This window comes from Larus michahellis, chromosome 8, assembly GCF_964199755.1.
Source record: "Larus michahellis chromosome 8, bLarMic1.1, whole genome shotgun sequence".
Classification (NCBI taxonomy): Eukaryota; Metazoa; Chordata; class Aves; order Charadriiformes; family Laridae; genus Larus; species Larus michahellis.
In genome coordinates, this window is record NC_133903.1 from 29,197,405 (window position 1) to 29,213,158 (window position 15,754).

The window sequence follows — 15,754 nt, forward strand, 5'->3', positions numbered from 1 at the left end:
ATTGCGCCAAACCCAGGAGACACCAGAAACTGCAGACTGAAACCCAGACTGCACCAGTGGCTGTACCAGAGAAGGTGCATTTACACTAAGTAGAATGACATGGCAGAATAATTCCCTCATCAAACACCACAACAAGGGGTTGTAAACATTGCAAGAAAATTAACTGCCAGAAGAAGGTAACTATAGACTCTGAAGGCTATCTAGTTAATTTATGGACACGCTGCTTTAAGTCCAACTCTTCTTAAGGTGTCAAGCAATTTCAAAGTCACTCCTGTGCAAGAGAAAAATTTAGAAAATTATGTTTTCACAAAAAATAAAGTAGGAGTCACCCCCTCTTTTTTCAGTTTTCCTATTGCAAAATTATCCACACACATTTTCAACCATTCCAAAGCTAAGTTAAATGCTTAAGTTAAATGCTTGATGTCAAACCATATACTAAGCTTAAAGGGCTGCAAAGAGGAAGGATACTTAGTATCTTCTGGCTAGATAGCAAACATGGTCTATACTGCAGGGATTATTTTTTTAAACTAAGGGCCATACACTACTACATCAACTCAGTCATCTGATACAATAATCTCAAAAATCAGCAACAAAAATAAGAATTTGTTTTGTTAAATTTAGTCAATTGTTCTCTGCTTACAGGTAGGAAAAAATCAACATTTATATGGCAGAGATCTACTATCCATTTGTGAAAGCAATCTCATTTAGGGTCTTTCTGATTTTTTTCCGAAGGAAAGAACTGAAATAACAGGAGACAAAACTCCATATAAGCACCATTTTTCTTTATTGCTCGTTTTTTGCCTCCTGCCAGGAGAAGTCATGATTAAGAACAGGAAGGCTTTATCTGGTAAATCAGGCGCTGGATTGATATAAATGCAGTGCCTCCCCAAAGCAGCGCTGCAACGCGGCTGAGGGCACAGCAATACAAAACCTCACCCTGCCAATGACTAAGAACACTCCTCCAGCACTTAAAAACACGCTATTTGTTTCTGTGCATCTGCTCAGTCAGTCTGCTCCCTAGCACGGGCTTTCTCAACAGTGGTGGATGGGATCAGCTTCCGAGGGTCAGTGTTTTCTTTTGCTTTCTCTGTACTTTGACTTAAAATGAACAAAAAGCTTCTATAGCTTTAAGGTCAATGGCGTGAAAGAGCTGGCAACTGCTGCATGAGATATGAAGATAGCAACAGGGAAGTATGACATGTTTTATCCACGTTCAGACAATTGCTAGCTCGGTCATGCCCAGTCCTGATAGAGTCCGAAGTGCTACTAAAACAGAAGTTATTCATCATAATGTATACAGGAGAGATGCTGAGCTGTTAAACCTTCTACAAAAGGCTCTTTTTATATTCTTTATACATCTGTCTATGTATTTACTTGCTGGAGCGGGATGAAGAGCTTGTTTTGGTACTGATCTCTGGGCAAACCCAGAGCCCAGAACAGCTTCTTGCTCATACTGCAAAAGCAGCACCTTCTCCAAGAGAGCTTTAAAGATGAGCCACTTCTGTTCACAAAAGGTGAAAATACAGAGTTTTAATTCCTGTGGAAAACACTTCCTTTGCACACACTGATCACAAATACATGACTAGACAAAACCTGAGGGTTTGTTTTGGGTTTGTTTTTTTTGTTTGGTTGGGTTTTTTTATTGTTTTTTTTTTTGGTTGTGGTTTTTTGTGGGTTTTTTTTTTTTTTTTTTTTTTTTTTTTAAAAAAAACCCTGTTGCTCCTTTATGGGAATAAAATGGTAAATTATTGACTTACCAGGGGTGTTTTCAGAGTTACACAAATACATCATAAACCTAGATAACAAATGCAATTTTATTACACTTCCCACATGAACATAACACAAAGTGGTTTTTCGATCTATTCTTTTCTCTTACTTCCTGAAACATGTGTTTAGGACTGACCCATGTTTACTTAGATGCGAAGCAGGCTATCACCAAATTGTGTTAGAACAGAGTGCATAAAAACAAAAGATGTTGAACCGAAAAAAAATATCATTTCAACTGAATAAAAAAAAAAGTGAGGGAAAACAGAGTCCAGTATAATTCTGGAAGGGGCTCATGCACTTCAACCCTACCTTGCAATGCACTCACCTGCTTTTCTTTAGCTTTCAAGCCCTGAAGCAAGATCTACTTTATAGCACAAGCTGCTGAAATCACAAAGAACGTGAAAGCTACCCTGTCAGGATCTCAGCTGGAACGTGAATTTAAGCAAAGAAAAAAAATCCTTCTTCGAAACTCACTGTGATATTTAAAATTTTGCAGCCCTGAGACCAGGTTTTCAGAGAGTGGGTGCCTATGTGTCACTCACTTCCATGGAGTTCAGATTAAGCACTGCATGGAACGAGTGCCTGCAGTCGTACCAGAGCTGTTTGTTCATGTTTGAAAATGTCTTTAAAAAAGGCTGTTGTCTCAAAATATCCAGTATGGTATTAGGACACTGCATGGTGCTGCTCCCCTTATGCATAATCACTGCTGTCCCTAAAATGAGTAAGATCTGACATTGCAGAAGCATGTCAGGACAGTCAAATGAGCTGGAGCAATTACTGTTTGAGCGCTAACCAGCTGACCAACAGAGTCAATAAAATAAACGCTGTCAGGCAAAGTGAGCTGTGTGTCTGTGGGAAGCCTAGTGCAGCAAGGCCGCCTGATCATGGCACGTGTTCATCGTCAACATGACAGAAGTTCTATTCCTTATGCTACAGGTTTCCAGAGAGTTTCCGTTCAGTGAGGGTGACCATGCTGTCTTTCAGAAGAATTTCTTGTTCTAAGTTTTAATGTTTTTTTTCTGACAGTTGAGGGAAAAGTAGAGGTAACAGGAAGGTGTTATTCACTGAAAAGGCTTCTAATATATTTTTCCCACTTTGAATTTTACCTGAGAACTTCCCAATTTCAGAACTTCAAATGGCCAGAAGATGATCTGCAAGTTTTTGTGCATGGGAACAATGCAGGTTTAGGAAGTTATTTCATATTAATTAAGGACATCTGAACAGTCCTGCCAGGCCCATAAGTATTTTGAAGTGTCCTGAGCAACAACCCGAGACCAAAGTTTTAAATAAGATGATAGTTCTAGGCCTGCCTATTAAGGCAAGAGCCTTCAAAACAAACTAATCTCTACAAAGCTTTGGGCACAGTATTTTTGGAGATGACGATGCATATTTAGGAAAGGTAAGTCACAGCCACAAATTCCCCTGCTGTTCTCTTCCTCTATAGATTGTGCACGTTTTAAAAGTTTCAATTATTTTAGCATCTTTTGGCACTTACTTCAAATGCACACGGCATAGATCAAAATAAGTCAGCACTCTGCTGTCATGGGCAACAGACTGAGATACCCACATGGATGAGACACAGCAGACACAAGGAAGGAGATAGTTGACTGTCAGAAGGCAGGGATTACCAGAAGTGAGACAAACCCATAAAATGCATAAGAAGAAAGAAAACACCAACATGAGAAAACACATGACAAGTTGCTAAAGATTTTGTGTTTCAAATGGCAGTATTGGTGGACAAGAAGCCAAGTAAAGCTATCTTCCTTCCAGTTCAGCTACAGACACTACAGAGTGGTGTATTTGTTTTGGGTGGCTGAGCTGAACTCTTCGATTTGGTGAGAAAAAGGAGTCCTCCCTGTGAGACTGGTTGTTGCTTTCCCGACACCGCAGATTGACTGCCACCATGCAGGACAGGTCAATACTCGCCATAATTAAATACTCTAACTTTCCTGCTTGCATTTTGAACTATGGTAACTTCAAAAGATTTGCGGAAAAGTATGAACACAGGAGAAAACTGTTGAAAAAAAAAAACAAGTGAGGAAGAGCAGAGCAGAGATAAGGGCAGGCACGTCTGCAAGTGATGTGATATCAGGTCCTCACACATCCGCTCCATGCTGTCCATCTCTAAAACAAAGGTGGGTCTTTGTGAAGTGGTGAAGATGAATATGCTACAGCTTGTGGAGCAATCAGATACTATGTGCATCAGTCAGGTTTCCAATCTCATTACAATACCTCGATGCTAAAGATTTCCTTTTCTAGCATTCTTCCAGCTGCTCTGAGACAAATTGGTTTACAAACTATTGTGCTCTGCACTCAGCTTTATTTAGACTGGTTTAGCAATTGGAGCTGCAGTGAATAACAAAAATCCCATCCGGCAATTGCAGCATGGATATACCCAATTTGCCAGAAGATTCTTACCTGCCATGTTTACTCTCACTTTCGCAAAGCACTCAAGAGCTCCATATAAACATCTGGATTAGCCTCTCAGATTAATAAACAGATTTTAAAAGTGGGTTTTTTTCCCCCACAACAAATCACATTACCAGTTATTTTCTTACACAAAAAATTACGTCAATAACCTCGTCCCCAAATGAACATGCCATGATTTTTTAAGAAGGCACAAGTAAAATCAGCATACAAGAGATGCTACGTTATTAAAACATACACTGAAATCAACAACCCTCAAGGCTCTATCATGGCATTTTGTTCTTCATTGGTATTTACATTATTATAGTTCTTATGTATTGCCCTGGAAATCAGCTTTGAAGTGGAATGATGAATAAATGAAGATTTATTATTACTATCCTTATTAGAGGGACTTTAAAGTCATTAGAGACCAACAAGACATAATAATCGTATTATATTCAATCTTCTCTAGAACATCTCCTTTGATAGGCCTACTAACTCAATTATTTAAATATATATTACAGCAAAAGGCAGCATGCCTTCTACAGTTTGGGATAAGATGGAAATTTTTATGTTTTGTTTTTAGTTAACCAGAATTTGTTCTTACAGAATTCATGGGCTTTTATGGTGGGTTTTTCAGTCTTAAACACTGGAGTTTCAAATTTACGGTGAATACCTGGCTCAATGTGTCTGTTCAATTGAAGAAAAGGTTAAAAGCTGGGGAGGAAATAAGGCACTGGAGTACAATCTTAACCTGCAGTGACTTTTAAAAGTAAAAAAAAAAAAAAAAAAAGCGATGATCTCTCAAATAGTCAATGGGCTTGGCTTCAACCAACCCCACCAAGGAAAGTAGTACTTCTCTTATAGACTGCTTCTAGGGCCCTTTCCATTACGTTCTTGGTCCTCATGAACCATCTGATTTCCCTGCCACTCACCTTGATCTTGCTCTGCCTAGTCATTCTGCAGTTCATTTTCAGTCCCTGCAGGCTGCAGAGATACTCTGGCCACTGGCTGCATGAGACATTTCTGTCCCTTCCCAGAAATAAGGAAGGAAACAGTCAGCAGCTCTTGGCACCTGGAACTGGACAGGCAAACGCATGATGGAATTGCTGCAGTGCTCTTTAACCTGTGTTGACTCTGTGGATCCTCCTCTGTCTCTGGGAACTTATTCGGCTAAGATTTATCATCTTAGCTGATATCCTCTGTTCAAACCTAGCGTGACTACACCCTCTCCTTGCAGGGAGCTGATAACGACACCCTCTGATACAGCACTGACTTCCTCCTTCATGACTTAAGGAATAACTCTGCAGAATGTGTTACACAGAATTAATTTGGGACTAACGACATGAAAGTTTAATAGAAAATGGAAGTGGGCAGAATACTCTGAGCTTTCAGACCTAACTCTTAACAAACAATGCAATTGCCACTACAATTTCCAATATGGAAGGACGAGGAGCAGGAATACTATTCAGGCTCCTATGAAAGAGCTCTAGACATTGACAAGTCCAGGAGATTATTAAAGACAATAAATATGATGCTAAGGTGTAATTTTTTTTGCCTCTCTTTTTTATATTAAAAAATTGTGTTCAGGAACTATGCAAGGCACTAAGCACGTGGCTTCCTGCTTCTACGCATCTAAGCATCCTGTTGATCATTTATGGGTCCCAAAAGGACAGCAGTAAAGCCAGATACACTCCATCTCATCCTTTTCATACACCCAGTTCCTGATCTAGAGACTGTCCCTCAGCAGCAAGGGAAAAATGTGTCTTCTGTGCTCATTTTGGCTACCATTCAACAAGTCAAGTCACAGACTCCAACTCTTTGGTAAAAAAGGATCAGTCGTGGAACTGGATCTTTAGCAAGAACAAACTGTGTACCTAAACTAAAGTATGTGCCAGAAAATGAGTAACAACAGGTAGTATTTCTGACATCGATAGGATTAACAGCCCCCAAATGGATCCTATAATAGCTAAATGATACCGTTGACAACAGTCCAGCTCTATAAAGTGGAAGCCCTTTAAAGTACCTTTGGTCGTCTTGATCCTCTGCCTGCCGAAGTTACTTTAGGCTTCTTGTCATTAAAGTTATGATCTTTGGCCCACAGCACGCAGTTAAAAAAAAAAACAAACAAAAAAACCACAAACAACAAAATGCTGAGGCACACACATTGCCAAAATTGCGCCCTCACTAAATACCAGCTAAAATATAAACTCAAATTCCTTTGAGAAACTAATAGAGCTTTTTGTTCATGAAAGCACTTAAAGCCTGTTTTAAATAGACTGAACTCACAATTCCAAACCCAGCATCTCTCGGGTTAGGGAAGGAACACACACAGGAAAACCACCCCTCATCTACTCCTGAAGTCTGCTGAACAACTACTTTCTCTTCAGATTTCGCCTCTAGGTATTCTAACTTTGGGATCCACTATGAAAGTAAGCTAGTCCTCAGCAAGGCAGAAAAAGGGAAATATCATTTTGAAGTAAAGGGAGATACTTTTTCTGCTAGATGTGTCACCCCCACTACTACACAAACAACTGCTACGAAAACCACCAGAGAAGAGAAGTTTGGCATACTCGGTAGCAGTGCACCTATTTTAAGAATAACAGTACCAAGTTAGCCAAGTTATACTTCACAGCTAACTTAACTTTCAGATAGATATCTGAGCAGATCCAGAAATTTCATTTCTGAACTGTCTTCCAGATATTTCCTAACATTTTAAAAACTGAATTATGATTTAGATCATTATCTAAAAAACACTTAGCATATACTAACAGAGTAGGGGGTGGGGGGGGATGGGAACGACATAATCATGAAGCTGACTATGAATTCTATCTCACCTCACCTTTCCTGATGCACACGTGTGTCTGTCAAGATCTGGATCATAGGCCAGTCTTCCCATACAGTGAAGCAGAATTTCTCCTCCCACATTCAGAGCTTCCCAGTACCACTGAATCCCTCAGAGGTTATTTCTAGTTTCATTGTACCTTCAAACCATGATTGCTATAGGATTTCAGAACTAATGTTTTATTGTTTTACAGGACAACAGTATTGAGGAATTATTTTTCTTACTAAATAGATTTTGAGGAAATGAGTCCATTATTTTGGTACCTAGTGACAAATATGTAACAGAGACATGCATATAAATATGAGGGGGTTGTGTAACTCGTTGATTTTGAACTATTCAAGGATGCATGGAGTTAAAAGACAATGCAGTACTTAGAATGTTAATTTTCCACTAAGGTAATGCACTCTGACCTCTGTTTCAGCTGTTATGGTACTGTTCTTTGGAGGGGCCAACTGCACTATCATCATGACTTATTTTAACATGCATTTCCCTTTGGTTTTGTGAAAGGTTAAGGCTTCCAAACGTACTTTCCATGATGTTGGAGAAAGATGAAATCCTGCAACACTTACCACCAAACACATCTCCGTTCTGATAGTTTTTCCCCTTCTGAGTTTCCTCTTCGTTTTGAACAGTAGAAACATGCTTGGCGGAGGCACAGCCCATAGCTTCATTCAGACAGCTCCAGCTGGACCGAACCACAGATCATGTCTAGAGACGCACGCTCATTGTTTGAAAAATAATCCACCTTCCCTCCTGGCTGTCAAGACGCTTTCACCTAAAGATGGCAAAAGAGAGAGAAAAATATTGACAAAAGGTAACCTCTAAATTTAGAGCTTCAAGAAGATAAATAATAGGGTTTGTGAAGAGAAGTACAAGAGCACAGGCTGTCTCCATCACCTTAGGCTGTTAAAACCATATTCAATAAACATCTGATATAGGTAGATCATGATACAGGTAGACCAATCCTGCCCTGGGACAGGAACTCAAAGTCTCCTCCAGCCCTATTCTTAAATCCGTGGCTTGAAGAAAGCAACACTCACATGGATATGTTTCCCACCCACCCAACTGTTCCCACAGAACACAGGGGTTTTTTGGAAAGAAGATAAGAATCCAGCAGTATCTACTTCTGTTCCTTTCTCCAATCTACCCATCAAGTCAGACTTCTTACAAAGTGTTTTAGTCATTAAGAGCTGCTAATTGCAACTGTTCAGACAAAATACCCCCCGTAATCAATTAAAGATCTTCTGTTAATAGATGTGAAAGCTGATATCCAGCTGTATTATATTTTTTTCTACGTGATCATTACTCTACTGGATCCATAAAACCGCCACTGCTCAAAAAGGCAACTATCCCCATTTTAAGATGGAATAACACTCCCTGAACAATTCAGATGTCACATAAAACAAAAGGGGGAAGAAAAAGCTAATTTGTAGCTACAATATTTTATATTTTTAAAAAAATAGTTAAAACCACGAACTGTTTAATGACCACATCATTCCACACTCAAACAAAACCAACTTCAAAGTTGGATGAGATGACCTGGCTTGCCTTTCCACCAGCCAAACCTTTGGGAAGCAGAGAAAGACCTAGAGGAAAATGAGAACCACCCCTTTTTGCTGAGTTGTTTAGTTCAGCTGTAGCAGAAGACCATACACACAATTTCTTAACTCATTACTTCTGCGTATTTACTTAAAAGGATGTGGCTCATCTTACTCCATGCTGACTACAAGAACTTTATCTGTAACAGTAGATGGGCGCGCTTACCTAGGATATAGCAGCATTCATCCCATCAGAAATGTATAACCCCAAATAAAGTCTTTGGGGTTTTATTTCCCTGTGTGCTCAGGACGAACAGCATGCCTGCCCCTGCCCAGGCAGCACTGTGACACATCAGGACACCATTATGTGGCTCTGCAGCTGCCCTCGGAGGGATTTCCCTGCTCATCCCCAAAGTCACAGAAACGAGGATGCGGCCAGCCGGGCCAAGAGCGTTTCTGCTTCTGGCAATGCAGCCACAGGTCCCCTGACAGGCAGCTTTTACCATGCAAGGGGAAGGACTCTGGATGCAACACCACCTCTCACATCTACTCACAGACCAACTTCCACCTTCCATCTTGCTCTGCACAGAGAAATGCTCTTCTCCACTAAATGAGCACATTCTGCTCAAAGCATACAATGTGTATATGCGCAATGCCTGTTCTAAGCAGCCAACCCTCTCTCTCACACCTGTACGCACATTTTTCTTTATATTCAGTATATTCCCAACATAATTTCTCCTTTTTTCCTTCCTCCTATATACACACACTTGAGCATAAATTTCAAATCACCCCATCCTTCTCTTCTTCCTTAGCCACGGCCAGCTACCCATCCGAAAATGCAGGAATTGAAACCAGGCATTCACACTGTTAGTGGCAGGGAGCGAGAAGATCCCCCTTGAAATATTTTTTTAACCCTATATGGTTACATAAATTCATTTGCTTTTTTTAAGAAAACCTAGGTTTTGTAGCAAAAGTCAGTATTAAGCGAGGGAAGCTTTCTGCGTCCTCAAGCAATCACCAAGGCTATTCTTCAAACCGTTTCAATCCATCTGCTTGTCAGATGTATAAACAAAGCTATAGCCCTGCTGAGAAACAAATCGCTCTCCAGATTCCTCCGTGCACATCCAAGCAGTCAGTGTCCAAAGCAGGCCATCCTAATTACACTGCCATGCACCGTAAATACCCATACACTCATTTTTTGTAAACTATATTAGTTGTTCTTAAGTTTTCACAATGCAGTGAAGGTCAAAGCTGACAATTCATCTTCATGTGAGTCCAAAGAGCGTGACATCTGGCACTTGGGTAACAGGTCTTCATCTCACTGTTGGGGTGGGAAATGAGGACCCATAAGGATTTCAAGCACCCGGTAGGCTGTGCTTGCTCAGGAGGTAGGCCAAGACACACAGAGGTGTGGGAGATTGAGGAGAAACAGCAGCTCCCCTTTCCAGTCTGCTAACTGGACTGGAAATTAAATGTGGACTAATTTTCTTAAAGGATGCAAACTTCCTTTAATACAATAGCTTTTAATAGACCAGCTTAAACAAACAAAGGAGTAAAAATGATCAAGATTTTCACCACGGAGTCCCTGTTTCAGATTTCAGATAAAAGCAGGAGCCCGAAGGTAAGTAGAGTCTGAAAACAGTAACTTTGATTTCTGATTTAAAATATAACTAGTTCTGTTATGCCAGGGAAAAGGATGTGGCCAGCTGTGGGGCACGGAGCACAGGAGACAGGATGGAAGCCCAGAGAAGAGGAGGAGGTGTGTAGGTAGGACAGCACACAGGCTGCACACACACTGCAAACCCAGCATCTTCTCTGTCACAGAACAGCCGAACTGCACTCACAGAAACACCTGGCAAATGAATTATGCCTTTGCCATATTCAACTATTTTTCCTCTTTCTTTTTCTGTCCCTCAGCAGGGACCATTTACAAAAGGGAAACAGATGCTTAGCGATAAAAAACAAACGTATTTTGTAACGTAGCAGTGGGTTGGGTTTTTGGGAGATGATTTTTTGTGAAGCCTTATACGTAACCAACATGCAGCAAAACAAATCGCAAAATACTTAATTGTAGATTAGCACCCAAGATGGTGATAGCCCTGTCACCCAGGACCAGTGTGCTGCAGAAGCAGTCAGGAGCAACGAGATGCACAACACGAATGCAGAAGGATAAAGCTTTGGGGAAGGAAGGGAAAAAATATCCACAGTCAAATCTCTCCCCACAGTACCTTGTTAGCACATACCAACCTTACTAAAAATATGGTCACATTCGAAGACACACCGTGATTAAAGGCAACAAATGGGAATACAAGAACTGGAAGTTTTACCTTTTACATTAAAGAACAGTAATCACAGCAGTATCTGAAAAAATCTACACAACTAATACTTGGAATATGGAGGCAATTTCTCCTGGTGCCAATAAATCAGGCTGAGAAAGCTCCTCCAAAATGACCTCCAAGGTTAAGTCCAACACACATTTCCAGGCACATTTCTTGGACTACTGTAAACACAATGCAGTGAGACTGACAACACTGTGACATGGATAACTAACACAACCCAGAATTAGCAGAGAATTAAAAAAAAAAAAAAAAACACCACAAAAAACATGAGAGAGAAAAGCAGCATTAATTTTACAAGAGACGAAATCTGAGCTACATGACACTGTGATGCTCTCCGGCCTTACGCTGCCCCCAGCCTCGGGGAATCCTCTCCTGCCTGAGTACCAAAGCCCACAGTGAGGAGGTCTGGGTATCACTGAGAAGCGAGGTGCTGGTCCTCATTCACTGGGATGCCTGCAGAGGGTTTTCAGGATGTGAAATGCAGTACTTCAAACGGCAGCAGAATAAAGCATCCGCTCTGCACTTTTCCACAAATATAATTTTCCCTTTTGTCTTCCTGAGCATTTTGGGGGCATACAGATTTTTAGACGCCAAAGATAAAAAGAATAAGAAAACCTGAAACCATTTGCAGTTCATGTTCACCACCCACCACCATTAATTATCAAGATTTGAGAGGCAATTTACAAGCTCCCATCTGCAAAACGCTAGTGAGAAAAATCTCTCAGGCAGATCAAAAGTGTCTACACCACCCCCAAATTAAAATGCAGCAGGTTTAAGATTAACATCTTACGTGCAGGTCAGGAGAAGAATACAGACACCCTCAGATGCTGTACTTTGTACCCAAGTTTCTTCTGAGCTAAAAAAAAGGGAGGTCAATTCTTAGAACAGAAGATTGATATTAGAAACCTTAAGCAATTCCTTTTTTTTTTTTTTAATTGTTTTGAGGCATGCCTATATTGTGCTTTTTCTTTACCAGCTCTTTCAGCACTTTATTAATTCACTCGTCATCCCCTCACCTCTTATTTCTGATGGTCATGTACAAGGCTGCATCCTTGACAGAACACATTTTGCTTCCACAGCTGAAAAGCAAACACTGAATAGGGAACGGAGGATCTCCAGTGTTTTACCACAAATGTATGTTAATTCTTCCACTACCACAGGTGTATTTGTTTTCATCTTTATTGCACTGAGATAACCAATCTTTCATCTTCTTCAACCTGCAGATACATCTAAAAGTTTCCTCCTGTGCTCACCACACACGAAATCAGGTTAAAATCTCACAAAGCTCAAGAGATTAAAGCAATGAGCTTTGTGGAACCATAAAAAAAACCTAAACTACAAAGAAAAATCATTCTGGCTTTACCTATAATACAACCTAGCCCAGGCAGAACCCAAGGATCTACCTTACTGATATTCATTACACTTATTTCCTATAAGAAATAGGCCTGTTTGATTTCCATTTGATTATTTTTTGCCCAAAAGAAGAAAGCAGCAATGTCTTCTGAATTTACCCTCCATGAGGATCACTGGAAGTTGGCACCTGGGAGCCCCCAACTGTGATATCCCTCTTCCTTAGCTACCCTCCTCCACCTCTGCCAGCAAAGATTGCTTTCACAGAATCGCAGAATCACTTAATACCAGGTCAGAAGGGACCTCAAGGATCATCTGGTCCAACCTTTCTTGGCAAAAGCCCAGTCTAGACAAGATGGCCCAGCACTCTGTCCAGCTGAATCTTTGAAGTGTCCAATGTTGGGGAATTCACCACTTCCCTGGGGAGATTATTCCAGTGGCTGATTCTTCCCATTGTGAAAAAATGTCCTCCTGTGTCCCCTGGAGTAACTTGTACCCATTAGTCCTCGTCTTTTCCATGTGACTCCTTGTAAAAAGGGAGTCTCCATCTTCTTCATAGCCACCCATTTAATACTGGCACTTGGTGATAAGGTCTCCCCTGAGCCTTGTTTTCTCAAGTCTGAACAAACCCGATTCTCTCAGCCTTTCCTCACATTGTAGGCTTCCCTGTCCTTGGATCATCTTGGTCCCTTCTCTGGACCCTCTCCAGCCTGTTCACATCTTTTTTTGTAGAGCGCGATAATGATGGACCTACAATTTCCGGGATCCTCCTTTAAGCCCTTCTTGTAGATGGGGGTGACATTACACTTCTTCCAGTCTTCTGGGACATCCCCTGCTCTTCATGACTTCTCAAAGATTACGGAGATGGCCTTGCAATGGCATCAGCCAGCTCTCTTAACACCCTTGGGTGGATAGCATCAGGACACATCGATTTGTAGGGCTCAAGCTCCTGTAATAGTTCGCATACCACCAACTCTTCCTTCACTACCAACTACTCCTTCACTTCCATCAAGCTGTTGGGTTTGGTTTTTTGGTTTTGGTTTTTGGTTTTTTCAACTGCCAAAAGGCATTTTTGAGCCAAAAAGAGATAACTTTCACCTTTGAGGTGCAACAATGGCCTAAGGGAGGGGAGGGGAAAAAAAGATTTAAAAAAAAAAATATACATATTATGTATCACATAGGCTTTCTTTCTCCTTCAAATTATTCAAACCAGCATAGCTGGTGAACAGCACAGTTATACTGAAAATTAGCCCACTGACTTGCTAAATGAAAAGGCCAAGACTACAGCAAGCAGGATGGGAATTACAAACACTCCGGAGTAACACCTTGTGGTGGCAGAAGGGGAAAAAGAAAAGTCAAAGTGAGTGGTGATGCTCTGTTCCTTTGAACCCATAGGCAGAACATGCTCCCCTCCGCCTGTTGATAGTAACAGCCATGAAATTAAGCATTTTCTCTCCTTCTATGAATTGTTTGTCTCCGTGATGCAAAATTTCTGTGTTTATTACCACATTTCAGCATGCTATTGGAAACACGCTGTTCCGGCCAGCTGGGTGAATGCAGCAGTAATCTCGGTGAAAGGGAAAAGAATGAGTGCAGTGCTATAAAATCAATAACGCACAAGGAAACACAGAGAAAGCGCACCACGGTTTTACAGCATTTTACTCAAGCTGACTAAAAATACCTCCGACAAATTAAACTAGTGCAGTTACCCAGTCGGACAGTGGAACTGCCATTTGCATCAGCAGAAAGCATATTTTAAGCACTCACTTTTCAAAGAGCAAACAAGAATACTGCAATTTGACAGCTAAAGAGAGCTGACAGAAAAACCACAGAAGCTCATACACCTAGTTTTTCCAAGCAGGGAGGGCCCGGTTTGAATTAATATACAGTAATTCATATCATCAGGTCATTTGTTCTACTACAGGACAGACTTTGCCCCGCTGAGGCTTATCTTACCTTTTCTGCCAGCAAAATTAGCCTCTTCTTTTCTTTTGTTTGCAAGCTGCATTTCTGCTGATTCAATACATGTTTTTGATGTATTAAAGCAACAAGTGATTTCCAACAGAATAGCTCTCAACAGCAACACGATACTCCTAGGAAGCATTGTGTCCTTACTTGGTCTCAAAAGGAGAAACACCACCAGTGAGTCCCTGAGAAGAGATTTCACACGTTGCACAGTAAAACACAAATGGGGAAGTGAAGGGGAATCGCACTGCAATCTTCCTCTTCATTCGCACAGGGTGGAATTAAAGTAACCCTAGTGTGAACGGCCCAGCAACCCAGGAGCACGATGGTTCAGTCACAGGACCTAACATTTTCGCTGTTTCGAAAGAAAGTTAACTAAACTCTGTGCTGTGGTGTTTTGGTTTTGTTTTTTTTTTTTTTTTTCCCCCCCCCAAACTTCATCTACTTTAGGGGTAGGGATAGGAAGATTACCACCACCATTACAGAATGCAGTTCTAGCACCCAATTATTTTTTTTTCCCTATTTCTAGGAGAATGAGTAGACAAAACATTGAAAGCAGATGAGATTTTACAAGACTATGGGCTGGCAGTACTATAGGTTGTTTTTTGTCTTGCACACAGAGGAAAAACGCACTAGAGATGGTATATTTCTGGTGAGAAAGCAAAATTTTCATACAACACGTTTCACCTGCACAGCCTCTTTCAAACCAGTACTGGTGCCACGGTGGTACTACTCAACCAGAATATTCAACGAATCAGGACATTTATCCTATGTACTTTCCCATCGCACAAAACCCAATACTTTTCATTAAAAATAATATTACACAATAATAAGCTGAGACCACCTTAAATATTTCCTGCTTCTATATAGGGGGTCGTTATAGCTGTTACAAGGAACAAGGACATTAGAGAATTGCAGTAGAGATTTCCACAACACACACAAAATGTTCGGATGTGTGTTTGCTCTCAAATGCTTTTCAGAGCTGGTGGGTCACTACAGCATCTCAGTTTGTTGCCCAGTACTTCTCTTTTGGGTCACAGCTAGCACTAGATGATTGAAAAGCCAACAGAAACCAGCATGAGGGATCTAATTAACGGCAACAAGACCCTTTCCACTGACTTTAGGCAGCTTGAGGTCACTTCCTAAAACTCAGATTTCATGGAAGAAAGATTGTTTTATGATTTATTTCCAAAGGGATTTGGAAATGTAGTGCTGGCGATCACAGCTGGGCCAGGCACGCTGACGTGATGGGAGATACTATGCAGGACTACAGAAAAGCCAGGTTCAATTCTCCTTAGTACATGACTTTCCTGTATATCTAAGCATAATCTCCAGCACTTACCGTAATGGGTACGGTGCCCGAGTACCTCTAAAGTATACAGAAAACCAACAATAAGCTCTCCTACTTAATTTTATTTCTGTCTTCATGGTTGAAGAGCAAGATATGGTTTACTGAGCAAGATACAGTAAAAAGCCCTGAGGTACAGGAACAGTGATTTATACAATGTTTTGTACACGTCTAAGTACGGCTCTGAGCATCAACT

The 15,754-nt window shown here is 40.8% G+C and overlaps 1 protein-coding gene across 2 annotated transcripts in view; it reads right to left on the minus strand.

Annotated features, from left to right (window-relative positions):
• C8H1orf21 (chromosome 8 C1orf21 homolog) overlaps positions 1–15,754 on the minus strand; it is a 118,212-nt gene that overhangs the window by 61,614 nt on the left and 40,844 nt on the right. For both annotated transcript variants that reach the window (XM_074597159.1, XM_074597160.1), the window contains one exon: positions 7,588–7,793. In XM_074597159.1, coding sequence (XP_074453260.1) covers positions 7,588–7,681 — 94 coding nt within the window. In that variant the 5' untranslated portion in view covers positions 7,682–7,793. The remainder of the gene's footprint in view (positions 1–7,587; positions 7,794–15,754) is intronic.